The sequence below is a fragment of the Olea europaea genome, unplaced genomic scaffold (assembly GCF_002742605.1).
Source record: "Olea europaea var. sylvestris unplaced genomic scaffold, O_europaea_v1 scaffold3426, whole genome shotgun sequence".
NCBI classification, from domain to species: domain Eukaryota; kingdom Viridiplantae; phylum Streptophyta; class Magnoliopsida; order Lamiales; family Oleaceae; genus Olea; species Olea europaea.
In genome coordinates this window covers 843-17349 of record NW_019253305.1, presented here as the reverse complement: position 1 = coordinate 17349, position 16507 = coordinate 843, and the positions used below count along the sequence as shown (strand labels likewise).

The 16507-nt window shown below is 29.9% G+C and overlaps 1 protein-coding gene across 1 annotated transcript; it reads right to left on the bottom strand.

Annotated features, from left to right (window-relative positions):
- Positions 1 to 2719: 2719 nt before the first annotated feature.
- Positions 2720 to 5330, bottom strand: LOC111386110 (cytochrome P450 734A1). Its single transcript, XM_023010543.1, has 4 exons — positions 4753 to 5330; positions 3814 to 4058; positions 3345 to 3708; positions 2720 to 3274 (listed from the first exon to the last, which is right to left on the bottom strand). Exons 1-4 carry the CDS (start codon positions 5245 to 5247, stop codon positions 2861 to 2863), a joined length of 1518 nt encoding a protein of 505 aa, XP_022866311.1. The 5' UTR covers positions 5248 to 5330; the 3' UTR covers positions 2720 to 2860.
- Positions 5331 to 16507: the final 11177 nt, after the last annotated feature.

The following is a 16507-nucleotide window of genomic DNA, read 5'->3' as shown; positions in this document are numbered from 1 at the left end:
GAATTTGTTAAATCATTAAAAGAAGAATGTAAAAATTTACCAAAATTAAGGTTACCAGATAAAAAAGATAATCTAATTGTTAATACTGATACCTCGGATAAATGTTGGGCAGCTATATTAAAAACAGATTTAAATGAAATATGCAGATATTCAAGTGGAACTTTTAACCAAGCAAAAATAAATCATACTACCCATGAAAAAGAATTATTAGCAATTATTAGAGGAATAAAAAAAATTTCATTATTCCTTTTATCTAAAAAAATTATTGTTGAAATTGATAATTCTCAAGTTGCAGGACTTATTAGAAATAAGTTACATATGGAACCTCAATATAGAAGGTTACACAGATGGCAAGCATATTTATCATTCTACAATTTTGATATTATTCATATTAAAGGAATAAATAACTATCTTGCATATTTTTTGAGCAGGAATATCGAACTCGGAGATAGATAATATCAAAAATTCATTAATAGATGTCAACAGACGAATAAAATTTCTCATGGAAGAATAAGAAGATATGAAAATTGGAATTGAGCAATTAGAGCAAATGACAGAATCTATCCAACAAAATTTCAAATTGTTGGTGGAAATCTCTAATTCTCATTCCAAATATACCAAAGAATTGAATGACAGAATTGTTGATATTACTTCACAATTCGAGTCATTAAATACCAAATAGGAAATACCAATTGATACAATCTCAAAAATACAAACAGGTACACAGTCAGAAAAGCAGCAGTGGACCCACTAATATCAAATGAGATATAGCAAATCCCCGGAAGGTGACTATAAAAAATGGTGATGAACATATAAGAGTTATCAGAATCAAAACTGATGAAAATGATGATACCCCTTTATCATCAAAAGAAGAAGAATATAGATCATTTGCCAAAATTGTTTATGAATTGGAAGAAAATGAATCATATTTTATTGTATCGGGAGATCATGTTTATCCCAAATTAATAATTACCAAAGATGCAGACTCTTTCATGGTCAAAATGACAGCAGATTATGGATTTCTGGATTTGATCTATTCAGGAAAAGATTTTAACGAAATTGAAAATTTTGATGATATATTCAGGGCAGAAGTTTCAAAATTTACCTAAGGAAGATCGATTTATATCAAATTTTATTCAATAAGTCCAGAGGTTGATGGAAGGATATACCATCTTGTTGAACATATTATCACAATTGGATATGTTGGTCGAGATTTCCAGATTGAAGTTGGCCGAAATAATAAACCATTGCCTAAAATCAATAAATCATGGATAAAATCCCGAAGAATTTTGAGGATGAAAGTTGTTTACAATATTGCAAAGAATTTATATGATAAAAAATTCAGATGCTTGTACCAATATGAAGGATGGACACTCCTTACGAATAATAGAAAAGAAAAATCTACTATTTTGAAAGAATATATCCAAAAATTTGATATTTATCAAATTAATGGAAGTCTTACAACAATCCAAGAATCATGCAGATTGAGGGAATGCCTCACATGCAAACAAGATTAAAAGATTGATTCTTCAAGATAAAAGATGAATGGTGATAAATAAAAGGGGACCTACTACTACCAAAGCATCTAGTCAGCTGCATATGGAGCCAAAACTGAAGAGACAATAATAGAGGAAAAGATGCCCCTTTGATGAAAAAACAAAAAATGCATGTGAAAATGTAGACCCCAGGAGGAAAAAAATAGAGAGGCGTGTGAGCTTTTTTAAATTTTGATGCATGCAATGATGTAATAGATCAATAATAGTAAGCTTAAGTCATATATAAATAGAGGTCTTTGGGGAAAGAATGGAGCATCTCGAGTTAGAAACCATTCTCTTTCCTTAAACTTTCTTTAAAACTCCTTGTATACAATAGAAATCTTGTATAAATCATTATAGAAATAAAATCTCAATCTTTTGATATCAGAAAAATATTAGTTTCTAAACTTCCTATCCCATAGATTTTTGACAAATTGAAGAGAATAATCTCTTTCTTACTTTAACAAAGAGAGAATATTCTTTACTTAAGATCATCATTCTTAATTCTAAGAAAAGATACAGTGAGGGCAAGAAGCTGAAATAGCAGAATTCCCATCAAGGCAAAAGGCCGTCTGAGGGAGCAGTTTGCAGATTCAGAGCCTGAAGGTCATTCGGTTCTAAGAATACAGATTTGAGATCATAAGTAAGGTAAAATTATTGTCTTTGTTAAATTTAAAAAGAATTCGTCTAATATCTTGAAAGAATCGTAGGAATTATTACTTTTCATATTTGCAAAAAACTTATTTATCATGTTATTATTATTCATAAAGTTTGTAAGGAATTATCTAAATAATGCCAGACTATACAATTAAAGGATTAAATAATCTGTTAAAAAGACTATTAGAAAAAATAAAAAATATTTTTTCTCAACTAGAGACTATGGATATATCATCTAACGAATATGATAATCTTAAAGAAGTACATGATAATTATATTACAAATTATGCTAATTTATTATATCAAAGGATAGAACTATATATTAAAATTCCAAATGAGAGAAATAGAAGAATTGTGGAACTATTCCAATAACTTGGGATATTTTGTGCAAAATATGGCAAACTATTTCATTAAGGGTATTATAGACATTTTGGCAAAAATGAATAGTGATAGGCCATTTAGAAAAATCTCCCTGTTTTTCTAGCATAACCCAAAATATAATCAGTACAGCTCAGAGCTCCAAGGACGATAATCAATGCAACAAGGACAATTGGAAATACATTTTATTGTAATGTTCATCATCGAATCTCACAAAAGAACCCACAAATTAAGCCATTTTCAACAAACTAGATTGGCAGAACACAATATCTAGTTGTTTATCAAATTTCTTAAATCCTGCTAAAGAGAATTTGTACACCATACTGGGGTTGCAGGGTCATAGACTGGATTGGTGCATGAACATAAGATGGGGAAATTACAAAAGTATACTGTTGGATGATCATGGCTAGAACGACTTTAGCTTCCACAATAGCTAAGTTTTGACCGACGCAGATTCTCGCGCCTAAACTGAACGGGAAAAATGATGCTAAATGCTTTCGAGGTCCAGCAAATCGCAGAGGGTTAAATTCATTTGCATCGTCTCCCCAAATTTTCGTGTCATGATGTACAGCAGTCATGGCCAAATAGAACTGCGTATTAGCAGGAATGTCGATGCTTCCCAACTTAACATTCTTAGATGTTTGTCTCGTCAGCGCTACTGCTGTAGGGTAGAGTCGAAGAGTCTCATTGATTATCATGCCAATCTGCCATTAAAACACAAAATTCGTCATCAACTCAGAAACATCCAAGACAAGCTGAGAGCTGAGAACTTACAAGTTTCAGGTCAGTTAAATTTTCTGCAGTCGGTAACGCCCCACCTCTGCAGGTGCCGAAAACTTCTTCCCGTGCCCTAATCTGCCATTCTTGATGATTTGCTAATAGAAGAAGCGCCCAACTCAATAGATTTGCAGTTATTTCCTTTCCTGCAAAGTAGAATGTTTTGCATTCATCTATGATTTCCTCTGCGTTAAGTCTTTCCTCTTTACCATTCTCTGACTTATATGGAGACAATAATAATGTAAGTAGAGCCTGCGGGTTTTCTCTAATTTTGCTGTTATTCTCGATAATTTTTCTTATTGACTTTCGAGTTTCCTTCTCTAAATTCCACCTCATTTTATTTTTCTTGGTAGGCAAAAACCTGCATCCACTTCAATATTTAGAAATGAAGGAATCTGGATTCTGGAAATTCATCTACTGATTCAAAATAAGGCAACAAAAACATCACAATTTACAAGATCGAAACCTGAATCCAGGGATGTATACACTTCGGAGTGCCTGCAAAAAAAGATTAGCTTGCTGTTCTTGTAATTCAAAAATACGTCTCCCTTCCTCAAAACTGCTACCAAAAGCAGTTCGGGATATGATGTCCGCAGAGAGCTCATGAAGATCTTTGTGCACATCCACCTCGAATTCACTCCTCTCGCTTGTTTCTTGCTCCCATCCGTGCATCATCTTTTTTGTACTAGCTACTATTTCTGGGATCCAACCCTGTGAAAACAAGCCTTTTTGGTAACAGCTTAGAAGAAAGGTATTAATTTATGTTAGCTTCTCCTATTAATTAATTATTTTGAATTCTCCAACATTTTCTATGACCATGATCAATGCTATCTATGATTGTCATGCAAAGATGAAAATGTTCGTCTACATGTTGGAAGAACTTGATGTTTCATTAACTCAACGATGTGTGTAAGAGTGGTTTGAGTAGTGAATTCAACCTATTTATAAAAATTGTTAACAAGTTGTTATATCTATAAATTATGGGACGTCGATTATATTAATTTGATTGGACCAATTAAACCAAACAAGTTCTTCTTGGTTACTATATTTCATTTTGCAACCAAGGCATGTGCATTTTAAGCCCCAGGCAAATTCCCACTCATCCATCTCTATTTGCACACATTTTATTCCGTTACCGTTGAAGTACGAACGATCATTAATTTTTTTTCTAAGACGGTGATCCGTGCCATAACAGTGTGTCAGCGATGCCTAGATGTGATAATGATTTTGTTGATCACTCGATCGAACATATATAAGATTAGATTAACACGAGCCATTCACCAATTTATAAACATTGTACCCTAAATAAAAAAGAATTCAGTGGCATATTAAAAAGTTAATAGAATGTAAGAAGTTGACAAATATTATTTTTCTAAAAGAAATGGCAATTAGGTAGATTACCCACCTTTACTCTTTCCATGTTAAAGGCCTGGCCAGTGATCTTCCTATGGACGGCCCATTTGTCCCCATCCAGCACAACAAGCCCATCACCAAAAAGAATCTTAGAAGAAGGATTGAATTGAATTTTCCCAAAATTGCCATTAGAATTAATCAAAATCTCTTTGATCAGATCCGGATCCGCTATAGCCAATCTGGGCTTGGCCCCAAACCAGAACAGAAAAGTCTTCCCATAGAGCGTCGACCAGTTGTAATGATGTGGGATCACCCTGTGAACTATATCGTGTGTGATTTGAGAGAGAGGGCTCGACTCTGCTTTGGCAATCATATGCCTTCGGATCTCAGCCGTGTTGCCGAAGATCGGACGGTAGGTAGGGCCATAAATCCCTTGCTTTCTGAAGTGGTTTTGGATTTTGAAGGGGACCCATATGATTTTGTGGATGAAATCAGTGAGGAAAATAAGGATTGGGAACGAGATAAAAGTAAGGAGGAGATTTTGCATATTCAATGTTGGAGCGGCTTGCAAGTTCGCTTCACAATGACAGAGACGTAAGTATCTGTATGTGCGTGAATGAATGTAAAGTATCAACCATAATATTATATTATTGCTTTGCTGATATTCACATGCTTCTTAAAAGTGTTTAATTAAAAATTATTTAAAAAATTTAGAAAATACTTCAGTTGGCCAGTCCAATGTTGGAAAAACAAATAAAAATTCTTAATTACTATCTTTCAATAACAAAACGTGTTCGATGAATAAAAACTTAAAACAATCAATTGAAATAATACATAATATTAGTTGTTATTTTGTAGCTAAAAAATAATCTAATTTATTTAAGGAAGGGTAGTTCTGCAACATAAAAAATTGTTAAGATTCATTCATAATTTTATTGGTATCTATGAAAGGGGTAGTTTTTAGAATGGCTGAAAAATTGATCATATTTTTCACAATGGCCTTTTCTGTTGGAAGTACTATTTTGCCTTTACTATAATTATTTGTAAGATGTATCTTATATCTTTAAGAATTTATTAATCAGGACCTCTATCTATATTTTTCAATCTCTTAAATATATTTAAATATTCTTTATATTTTAGTAGCTCTTCAAAGGTTCTAGGCTAATCTTTCTTGGTTATATATCCTCGAACTAATCCTTCTGAAATTTCTTCTTGTATATCTCTATGTTTAGTTATAATCTATCTTTCTTATTTCTCTACTAGTTCCTACAGAATCAAATCATATATTATTTTTACAATTATGATTTATATCTCTATATATTTCTTCAATTTTTTCTTTGCTAACAGGACATATATCTTCAGACTTTTCATCTAATTTAAATAAAAACGAAACATTTTTTTCATCTAAAAATAATATGGGATTATTATCATCATTAGTAGTGGAAGTGGATGCTTGTGAATTTTTCATCAGAATTATTAAAGTATAAGCATGTAAAAACAAGTAAATAACTTACAGTAATCAAATGGAAGTAAACAGACTTTCCCTCCAGTATGCTCTTATAGATACTTTGCATGTACTTAATCAATCTTCTGAATCAAGTAAAGATTTAAAATATTTTTGAAATCATTTGGGTCCACAACTGCTTCCACAAAACGCTTTTCAATTAAGGTTGCATATCTCACTCTAGAGAACTAGCCGTATTGCCACAGACGCTATCTCACAGTATCCAGAGTCTCTGTTTTCACATCTATCCAAACTCTTTTCAGAATCAAGTTCCTACTTGGAACGAAATTTTAAAAGATAACTCACACACAAGGTGCTTCAAGTTTTGTTAGAAAACTGTCTTTTTTCCCTAAACCGTTCATCAAAGACGTGTACTTTGGCATGGCTAATATCCATTCAAAATCAATGTTTTGAAAATCTTTTAAAATCTCTATCTGTACTACCGAGGAATCATGAGAAACTTAACGAAATCCTTTTATGAAAGTTTTGTTAAACATAACAAACTTTACTTTGATATTTATAAACTGAAATTGTACATGTTTACAAACTATATTTACATACATTTGGTACTTACCTTATGAAGTTTAGAACTCCATAAGTAATTACCTTATTACACGCTTTACTATCTTCAAGCTATTTAATATTTTTCTGAATACAAGTGGTGTATACAGATTACAAAAGATATATCTCTAAGATATGTTTCTTCAGAGTGTTTTAGAGATAAGTTGTTTCGAGATGTCTTCCTTCTTCCTCCTTATCCCCTTTTATAGAAGTTTTTGGGAATCTTATCTTGACAGGTGTTTTCCATCTTTCGTTGTTGGGTAGTTAGGCCATCTTATCTCCACCGAATTCTTCCTTATCTTCTTGTTAGGTGGACCTCTCCATTTGAAATTATATGCCTTATCTTTTGAGTCTGTCTCCCACTTGTGATAAATGGTGGGGAGGAGTCACAATTATGGAGACTTTTCTTGCACTATCTTCTGTCTTTTAGTAGCCACAGTTTTTCTTTAATAAATTTATTTATTAAAGTAGTGATAAAGGGCTACTTTTGTCATCATCACTTTTCCATTTTCGAATCAAAGAATTCTGCAGGGAATTCTTCACTATTAAGAGATGCTTGACTCATATCTTCAACTACACAGTATTCACAATGGTGATCACTGTAATTCCAGAGTAATTTGCATAATTCTTTAGCCATATCTTCTAATCCATGCACTTGGTTGGAAATAATTGTAGATAATAAGTGGTCGAGATAACAAATATCTTATTCCTTGATAGCCATCCTTGCATTGGAATATATAATATGATCTTCAGATGGATAAACCCATATTTTTTCTTTCTTAGTAATTATCTGAGTTACATGTTCAAATATCTCTTTGTACCCTTTTGCTCTTTTGTAGGGCATTATATTTAGAATATCTTGATATCCATTTTTAACAATCTTTTGATTGGTTGGTAAAAAATGTTGATTTGTAAATCCCATTTTTATCACATGGAACGATGGATGCATATATTAAAGAACGGGATATCATTCCATGGTTGTTGAATGGAATCTGATATATATATTTGTTGTCTTGACGACTTTCGTATATCTTTTAATAGCATTCCTGATGTTGGCTGGAAGTTGAGCATCTCTTTGAGATCTTTGCTAGGATATATACAAAGTATATTTCCTATCTTAAAACAATTTCGAACCCAGTTGGCTGGTGCTCCTGGATAAAAATTTATCTTATTGTATTTTGAATAGTGGAGAGTTTTCATCCACTTTCCAATCTCCAAATACCAATCTGATAAAATATTAAAAATAACAATAAAAAGTGTTACTTCTTCATGGTTATCTTTTCTGGGAATTTTTGTTTCATGGCATATCTTGACAATATCCTTTGGATCTATCATTTCAATAGAAAATTTAGATTGAGTTGGGCTCTGTGAAGAGCTACTTTCTTTTTTGATATCTTGAATATCTTTATTACCGATAAAATGTTCAAATTTTCCGTGTGAAGGGGTTCCTACTATCTTCTTTTCTTTCCCTTTATCCTCTGGGAGAGCATTAATATTCACAAATCCCTGCAAAGGGATACTAGATTTGGTACAAGTAACTTCTGCCTCAAGGGCTATATTTTTGCCTCGAAGGCTATCTTGAATATTTTGAATTTGTGTTTCCAAATAGGAAACTTTTATCTCAAGTATTTGGACTTTCGTTCTTAGTTGTTCTAACTCCATCCCTGCTAAGATAATCAGGAAGAAAGTTAGTTTCTCCTTTTATGTATTCAATATCAAATTTGAAATATGAGAACCAAATTGTATCCTAATAATATATCTATTGGCAATAGATGGATCAACATTATTTTTCAAAAATGCTTTAACTTGAGTATTATCAGTTTTAATCAAGAACTTTTTTGGTAATAGATAATCTTCATATTTCTGAACTCCTCTTTTTACAGCAATGAGTTTTTTCCTATTTGTCTCATATCTTGTTTCAACTTTTTTGAATGTTCCTGATGTATAACCTGCAAGTATCTCAGGACAAGAACAATTCTTTTCACATTTATATTCTTTATGATTCTTTTTAACCTTTAATACTGCTCCCTAGTAATTATCTGAAGCATCAGTTTCAAGGATAAAGAAATCTTCTTTTCGTGGTATTACAAGTTTGGACAATACTTTTAACTATTCTTTTACTTTCCTTATATTTTCACAATTTTGTTCTTCCCAAGACCACATTATATTTTTTCTTAATTTTGGAAGAAAATAATTTTTCAATTTGGCACAATTTTCAATGAATCCTTCAACATAATTTAATATACCAAGGAGGTTTTGTAATTGTTTTTTATCTTTGGTTTTTTCAGGAAATTCTTGAAGTTTTTCTCCAATATGAGATTGCAATTGCAATTCTCCTTCTTTTATAAATAATCCTAAAAATTCAATTTCTGTTCTAACTATCTCAGCTTTCTTTTGAAAAAGTGTAATACCATGTTTTTTCATAAAATAACAAAATTTCTCAAGATGTTCAATATGTTCATCAATATTATTTGAATGAATAAGTAAATCATCTACATATGCAATACAGAAATGAGTAATTAGTTTGATTACCTCATCCATTCTTCTTTGAAATATCCGTGGTGCATTTTTCAACCCAAATGGCATTACATTACATTCGTATTGTCCTAAAGGATTGGGGGTACTATTGCAGTTAGTGGTTTACTTTCTTCTGTAAGCATGATTTGCCAAAACCCTGACTTACAATCAAATTTTGAAAATATCTTTTTGTTCTGTACTTGTTTAATAAGGGTGTCCTTATTTAGCAAGTAGTATCCATCAAATTTAGTAACTTCATTTAATTTTTTGTAATTTATTACCATTCTGGCTTTTCCTCTTTTTATCTCACTATGTTTTCTAACCATAAAGGTTGGGCTGCTATGTAGACTTTTACTAGGCCTAATTAACTTGGCTTCTAACAATTCTTTTATCTGATCTTTAAATTCCTTTTGATCATCAATACTATATTTCATGGGTTTGACTCTAACTATAGTGTCTGGATTGGTTAATTCTATTTTTGCCTTTACTTTGTCTGTATTCCATTTTTCTAATAGATTTTCAGAATATGTTTCAGAAATTTCTTTTTTCAGTTTTTCAATCCTATTTTCTGTTGTCATTTTTAAGACTATAATTGGTTTAAATTTTTCTATACTCCAACATCCATCACGCTGGGTTGAGGAACTCTGATGGTTTATATCTGTATATGCTATTGTGACAGCTTTATTTATTTTTGGTGTAAATATTTTACGTGCACAAGGTGTTGTGAACATATATTTATCAATATATTGTGTGAATAGTGCATATTTTAATAGGAATTTTTGTCCTAATAAAATATCATATTCAATTGTGGTTGACATTATATTGTATCAACAAATACTTCTCTAAAAGAAATTAGAAAATGTACTTGTGTAGCATATTTGATATATATTACCTTATTTCCACCTGCTGTTCTAGCGGTGACTATCTTCTTTGAATTATATATCCAGTATTCAGATGGTAGTACATTTGGTAAGCACAAGCTTATTGTACTTCCTGTATCTAAGTAAGCATGAAATTTAATTCTACAATAGCTTTTTATATTAAGTGTAATTTCAATATATGGACTCATGGGGTTAGTACTTATTACTCTTTCCATGATAACAATGATTTCATATTTTCATCTATTCTTGATATGATCATTGGGTTATCATCAACTGTTATTTTTAAATATCCTTAGCAGATTTTATAAGGACTATATTTCTCAAGAAAGTTCATTCCTAATAGAATATGTGAACGATCTACTCCATATAATTTATTTTATATAGAATTATTTCTTTAGTATATCCTTTCTGATTCTCTCCTATAAGTATAAGAGGGAACTTAACATATTTTCTTATTTCAAGATTATTTCCTAAATAATCCTTAAATATATATGGTTCTGGTATTTCAAAATTTATTAAATGACTAACAAATTTAGTATTTACATGACTTTTATCTGCTCCAATATCTATGAGGACAAGAAAATTCTTCTTATATCCTTCTTGATTTACATATTTTGTCTTAATGTAATATTGAGAACTTGATGGTTCAGCAATACTTAAATTTTTAAGTCTGCTTATCCTAGAGTCTTGTCTAAAGAGAAATCTTGCAATAAGATTATCTCCTTCTAAGCTGACACTATTTCTTCTTATTAGTTTTCCTTCGGAATTAATTTCTTTAACTTGTTTATGGAAATCAAGCATTATTTGTTCTGGTATAGTGACTTCATGTTCTTGATATTTTATAGGAGGTATATATTGTGCTAATTCCTCAAAATCTTTATGTATGATAATGTTATCAGTTATCTTTCTTAGATTGTTATGATGGCTAGTACTAAAAGCAAAAATTGATTTTATACTTATACTAATAGCCTTATTTCTTCATAACATTTTCAAATTTCTAATTCTATAGTATAGATTGAAACTTTGGTCAATATTTTCATCATTTAATGATATTGCGTAATTTGGTTTAACTGTAAATATTATCTTCTAATAGACTAAGTTTCCTACTACGGTTCCTAATAGAGCATCTATAGGATATTGTAAGATTCTATTGTTCATACAGTATATTTCTATTGGTATGTTCATACATTCTCTAAAGAATCATTTTACCATTATATGGACTCCTCCTAATTCAATACATTTTAATTTATTTCTTATATTTTCTGGAATTTTGGATAACTTTTGTTTTACCCATTCTTTTGTGATTATAGGAATCATCGCTTTTCCTATAGTATCTTCTATATTGATAGACATTTCTTTATAATTCATACTTACAATTGTTTTATTTACTCTTAGTAAAATTTCTAAGAATCCTCGATAGAATACTCTTTTTTCTTGTAGTTCTAATATTTTCTTAGTGATTCCTGTGTATTTTTTAATATCAAAGGTAATTTCTTGATTTATACCTTCTACAGAATCTTCAACTTCTTCAGTTGTTTCTATTTCTATTTCTGATTGTTGTATCTCCTGATTTATATATACTATTTCCTCATAATCTTCTTCTGATGAGAATGTATTTAATTCATAAATGCTACTACATTCGCTATTTAGATCTCCAAAATATTCAATTGGTTCTATATCACTATCATCTTGAAATTTTTCATAAATTCTAAGAGTTTTTATATTCTGTCTATCTTTCTTTTTAGGACATTGATGGACAATGTGTCTTTTTTCATTACAAATAAAATATCTACATTTTTTAATATTTCTTGGTTTAAATTTTTTATTTCAATTTCTCTTCTTGAAATATTTTTTGTGTAGTTTAAAATTTCTTTTTTTGAATTTTTTATAATTTTTGAATTTTCTTTTATATTTCTTATACGGTTTATATTTCTTTTTATGGCATCTAAATTGTTCAATTTGGCCATTATTTTTGTAGCAACATAATAAATTCTTTCTTATTTTATATGCTTTTTTATTTTCTAAAGCTTCTCTACACCATATGCCTATCATTCTTTTTGTAAATTCAATTCTACTACCAAAACTATCTATTTTTATTCTTTCCTCTTCTCCTAGAAGTAATAATTTTTCATATTCTTTTAATAACTTAATTCCCCATGGGAATGGTAATTTAGTAAAATAAGATCTTAATATGAGTTTATTTTCTTGATAATCTCTTTGGTTTAATATATAGTATATTTCTTCAAATTTACAAGTATACCTTTCTAATTCACACATATCACATATCTTTAAATTTTCCATTGCAATCATTCCTTGATTATATTCATCTTGTTTTCTTTCTTTATCATTCAAAGTATACGTATCACCTAAGAATTCTGTTCTTAAGATTTTTTTCAAATCTTTTTAATATCTCCTATATATTTTGTTCATTTAAAGTATTCCTATTATCTAATACTTCAGTTCTACCTGCTTCATACTTTATCCTTTCTTTAATAGTTTCTGGTAATTTTCTCCACCATTCAGAAACAATTCCTCTGAATGTATGTTCTATAAATCCAAAAGCTGTATATGTTTCCCATTTATTAAATTATATTGCTAAATCTGTACTTTTTATCCATATTTTAATGGCCTTATTTTTATCTACGCAGTCTAGATCTAACCATATACATGTTGTATGGATTAGTTCATTATAAGATTTCATTGGGTTTATTTCTTTTATGAACTTTTTTCTTATATTTCCAATGTATCTTTTCTGTGTTTTTCTATATTGGTAAATACCATTCTTATTAGGTATTGGGGTACCATAAGGATAATCTTGTTCTTCATCACTACTGAATTCTACTTTTATATTCTGACTTGAAGATGGATTAGTATTCATCTTTGTATTTTTCATTTTTTCAGTTAATTCTTCTAACTGTTTTTTATATTCTTCATACTTTTCACCTGTAAATTTTAAGAATTTTCGTTCTATTTCTTCTACATCTGTAATCATATATTATTTTTCTTCATATTTTTTCCTTTTATTATTTTCCTTTTGTGTTATCCTAAAATCTTTAGGTGGATTAATTATAATCCTATCTTTTCCTTTAAGAATTTTATCTAATATAGCATTTCCTACTTGTAGATTATGTTCTAAATTTTCTAATCTTTTATGCATATCCTCAAAATTTCATTTGTGGTGTTTTTAGGTAAATAGGGATAACTAAGTTTTTTATGTTTTTCAACTTTTTTCAAAAATTCTTCAATTATATTTTCTTCATCTACTATGTTCATCATAATTTTTGGTTCATAACATGGCTCTGATACCATTTCATCGGAGTGTGCAGCGGAGGGGTTTAGATTTTTGAGCCAATTAAAATCTTCATAAGTATTTAAAATATCACAATATAATTCATAAAATTCACTATTTTTTATTAATACTTTTTCTTCAATAATTATATTTAGTTCTTTAATTCTTCTTCTCAGATTAAGAATTAGTTTATATATATTATTTTCTGTTTTGATTGTACTATTATCTATAAAAATATTTTTATTTTTTAATTTTGGATCGAAATATTCTATATAGAATTCTTTCAGATCTTCTTCTAAATAATTTAATTCATTTTCTGTTGCGTTTTTTAGATCAATAAAGTTTTGTATAATATTTGGGGTTAAATTTATTAAAGATTTTTGATCTATATTTTTTTGAGGACCTAATTGAAGGTTTTTATACATTGTAGTGGCTTTGGTTGCAATTTCATAATAAGGGTATTTTTGGAAAAATTATTGTTTAAAGGCTATTCTTCAAATGTTTATATTTTTTGGTCTAATCTTACAAACCTCTCTTGTATTTAGGCTATCTATAGGTATTTTCTCATCTATGAAAACTTCACAAAAGATAAGAATCATTACTTATAACTAATAAAAATATATATTTGTTGGAAAAATAAAATAAAACGGTTACCAAGCGACGAGAGAGAGAGAGAGAGAGAGAGAGAGGATTCAACCTAGGGTACGTTTGATTGCCAATATTTTTCATGGTAAATGTGTTTTTTCATCCAAATTTTTACTTTTGTGCTGTTTGATTGTCATTTTTTTTCATGAAAAATATTTTCTTACTTTTGGTCACGTGACCATATTTTCTAGAGGTGGGCGCGGAATTTTCGAGTATCCAGTAAATGAAATTATTCGGGTTTGGTTCCGTTCGATTCGGTTTGGTTTCGTTCGATTCCGTACGATAATTAATTTTTTTAACATTTATAACAACATTATATAGATACAACTAATGACACATTCAATGGTTTTGGAATGTCAGAGACTAGTAGATTACCTTGTTCAAATGATCGTTACGGTCAAAGTTTCGGTAGGCGGAGGTCATAGCTTCGATCGGAGGCCACAAAGTCGACCGGCGATTGCATAGGTTTTGGAATGTCAGTGAGGTTGGGAGAGTGAGTACGAGAGTTAAAACATCGTTATGCACTTTAGTGTAGGTGTTTAGGGTTATTTACTGGGTTGGATCTTGTTGGACTAAGAAATGAAACAATAAAATGGGTTATTAGACAAAAAATTAAAAAATTAGAAATGAAACAAATTATTGGACCAAAAATTTGGATTTAGAAATTGTTAAATTGTTAATTTGTTTAGGAAAAATTAAAATTAAAATAATTTAATTTATTCAATATAAAAAAAATAGAAAGATTCGGTTCTTAGTCTAGAACCGAATCGTACCCGTCGGTTCTCAATTCAGATACCCGTTCGGGTATTTAATTTGACAAGAATCGTCGGGTTCGGTTCGAGGTCGGTTCAGTCGGTTCGGTTCGTGAGATTTGCCCAGCCCTAATATTTTCCTCAAAATCAAGGAAAATATTTTCTTTAGAGGGAGTAGAATTTTCTTTTCCAAGGAATTCGTTCTCTCTTTCTTTCTCTAATCTATCAACATTCTCTTATTAATCCACCAATAAAAAAAAAAAAGACAAGTATAATATTTTTTAGGTTGAAAATTAAATTAATCAAACGTATTTAATTGACAATTTTCATGCAAATAAATTTCAGACAATTGAATTACTTAGAATCTTATTTTCTTTTCATACAAAAAAAATTTCATACTTGCAATCAAACGCACCCTTAATGGTAATTTTTGAAAGGATAGATGAATGAAAAAGAAAGTAAATTTAAATTTTTAAAGATGATTCAAGATAGTATTTGAATTTTTTGAGAATGAAAAATAGTTAATTAATGTGTTTTTTTAACCTATACTAAAGGAAAATTTGTAAATTCCTTTTGACCATTTTTTTAAAATGTAGTATGTAAAGTGTAAAAACCTTTTTTTTCTTTAACGAATCCAAAATGATAGAGAGACTTAATTTATAATCTATACCGTTTTGGTTTTAGGAATTGTGTGAGCTAAAATTAGGCAAAACTTTTGCAAATTGAAATCGAGTGAAAATAGTGTTATATTACATTATAATGCTAACAAATTAAAAATATCTATAGTGTAATTTAATGCATTGTTAATTCAGCATTTTCAATTTTCAAGTTCGAGATGTCATTAGTTAGCCACGGGACTCATCTCTAAAGTCCTCTAAATTTGACTACAAGATCATAAAATTGATCTATTAAATTTCAACAATTTTTTAAGTTTCGCTCATTTGCTTTTCCTATTGTTACAATTCTCTACATTAAAATTTATAATTTTTATCGTTCATAATATAATTTAAACTTATAAAATTATATGTTTTTATTTCTCGTATACGATTGAAAAATAAAGGTATAAGCGACCCGATTTGTAGAGATGACATTACGGTATGAAATCCCGATTCCGATTGGGACTCAATTTGAACGAGACGCTGACTTAATCAAGAATGGGGTGGAAAAGGAGATCATTGTCCAACAAAGATATTTCAAACAGTGTATTACATTCAAAATAAAAAATATATGCCCTTGTATGGGAGAGATTTTTCTCCCAATTCAGCAAATTTTCTCTCGTTACTAGGTTCCATTTTAGCCGCAATATTTGACCGTCTCAAAATTAAATATGAGAAATGCCCAGCCCTCATAAAGAATGAATTAACATAAAGAACGAATTAAATGTTAATGGGCCAAAAAAAAATTATGCCTTAAAAGTGGTCCACAATTGTGGTTGGCCTTTGTCTAACATACATGGATAACAGTCAAATTTTGGCTTGAATTTCGTTCGAAAGCACCCCCAGACAAGGTCTATATACGAGTTTTAAATAGGGATCGAGGACGCCTTGCCCTATCTCACCCGAATTTGTTCCCTTTCATTCCTACGGATTTGGCCAATTTTTGACATTTTTTTCAAATCAAAAACTGTTTTTGAGAAACTTAGACGTAAATCAAGCAGT

Coding starts and splice junctions, on each gene's coding strand:
- LOC111386110 (XM_023010543.1), bottom strand. CDS start 5,247: ATGCAAAATCTCCTCCTTACTTTTATCTCGTTCCCAATCCTTATTTTC. Junction 4,059..4,752: donor TTAACATGGAAAGAGTAAAG/GTGGGTAATCTA, acceptor TTGTTTTCACAG/GGTTGGATCCCAGAAATAGT. Junction 3,709..3,813: donor GTATACATCCCTGGATTCAG/GTTTCGATCTTG, acceptor AAGTGGATGCAG/GTTTTTGCCTACCAAGAAAA.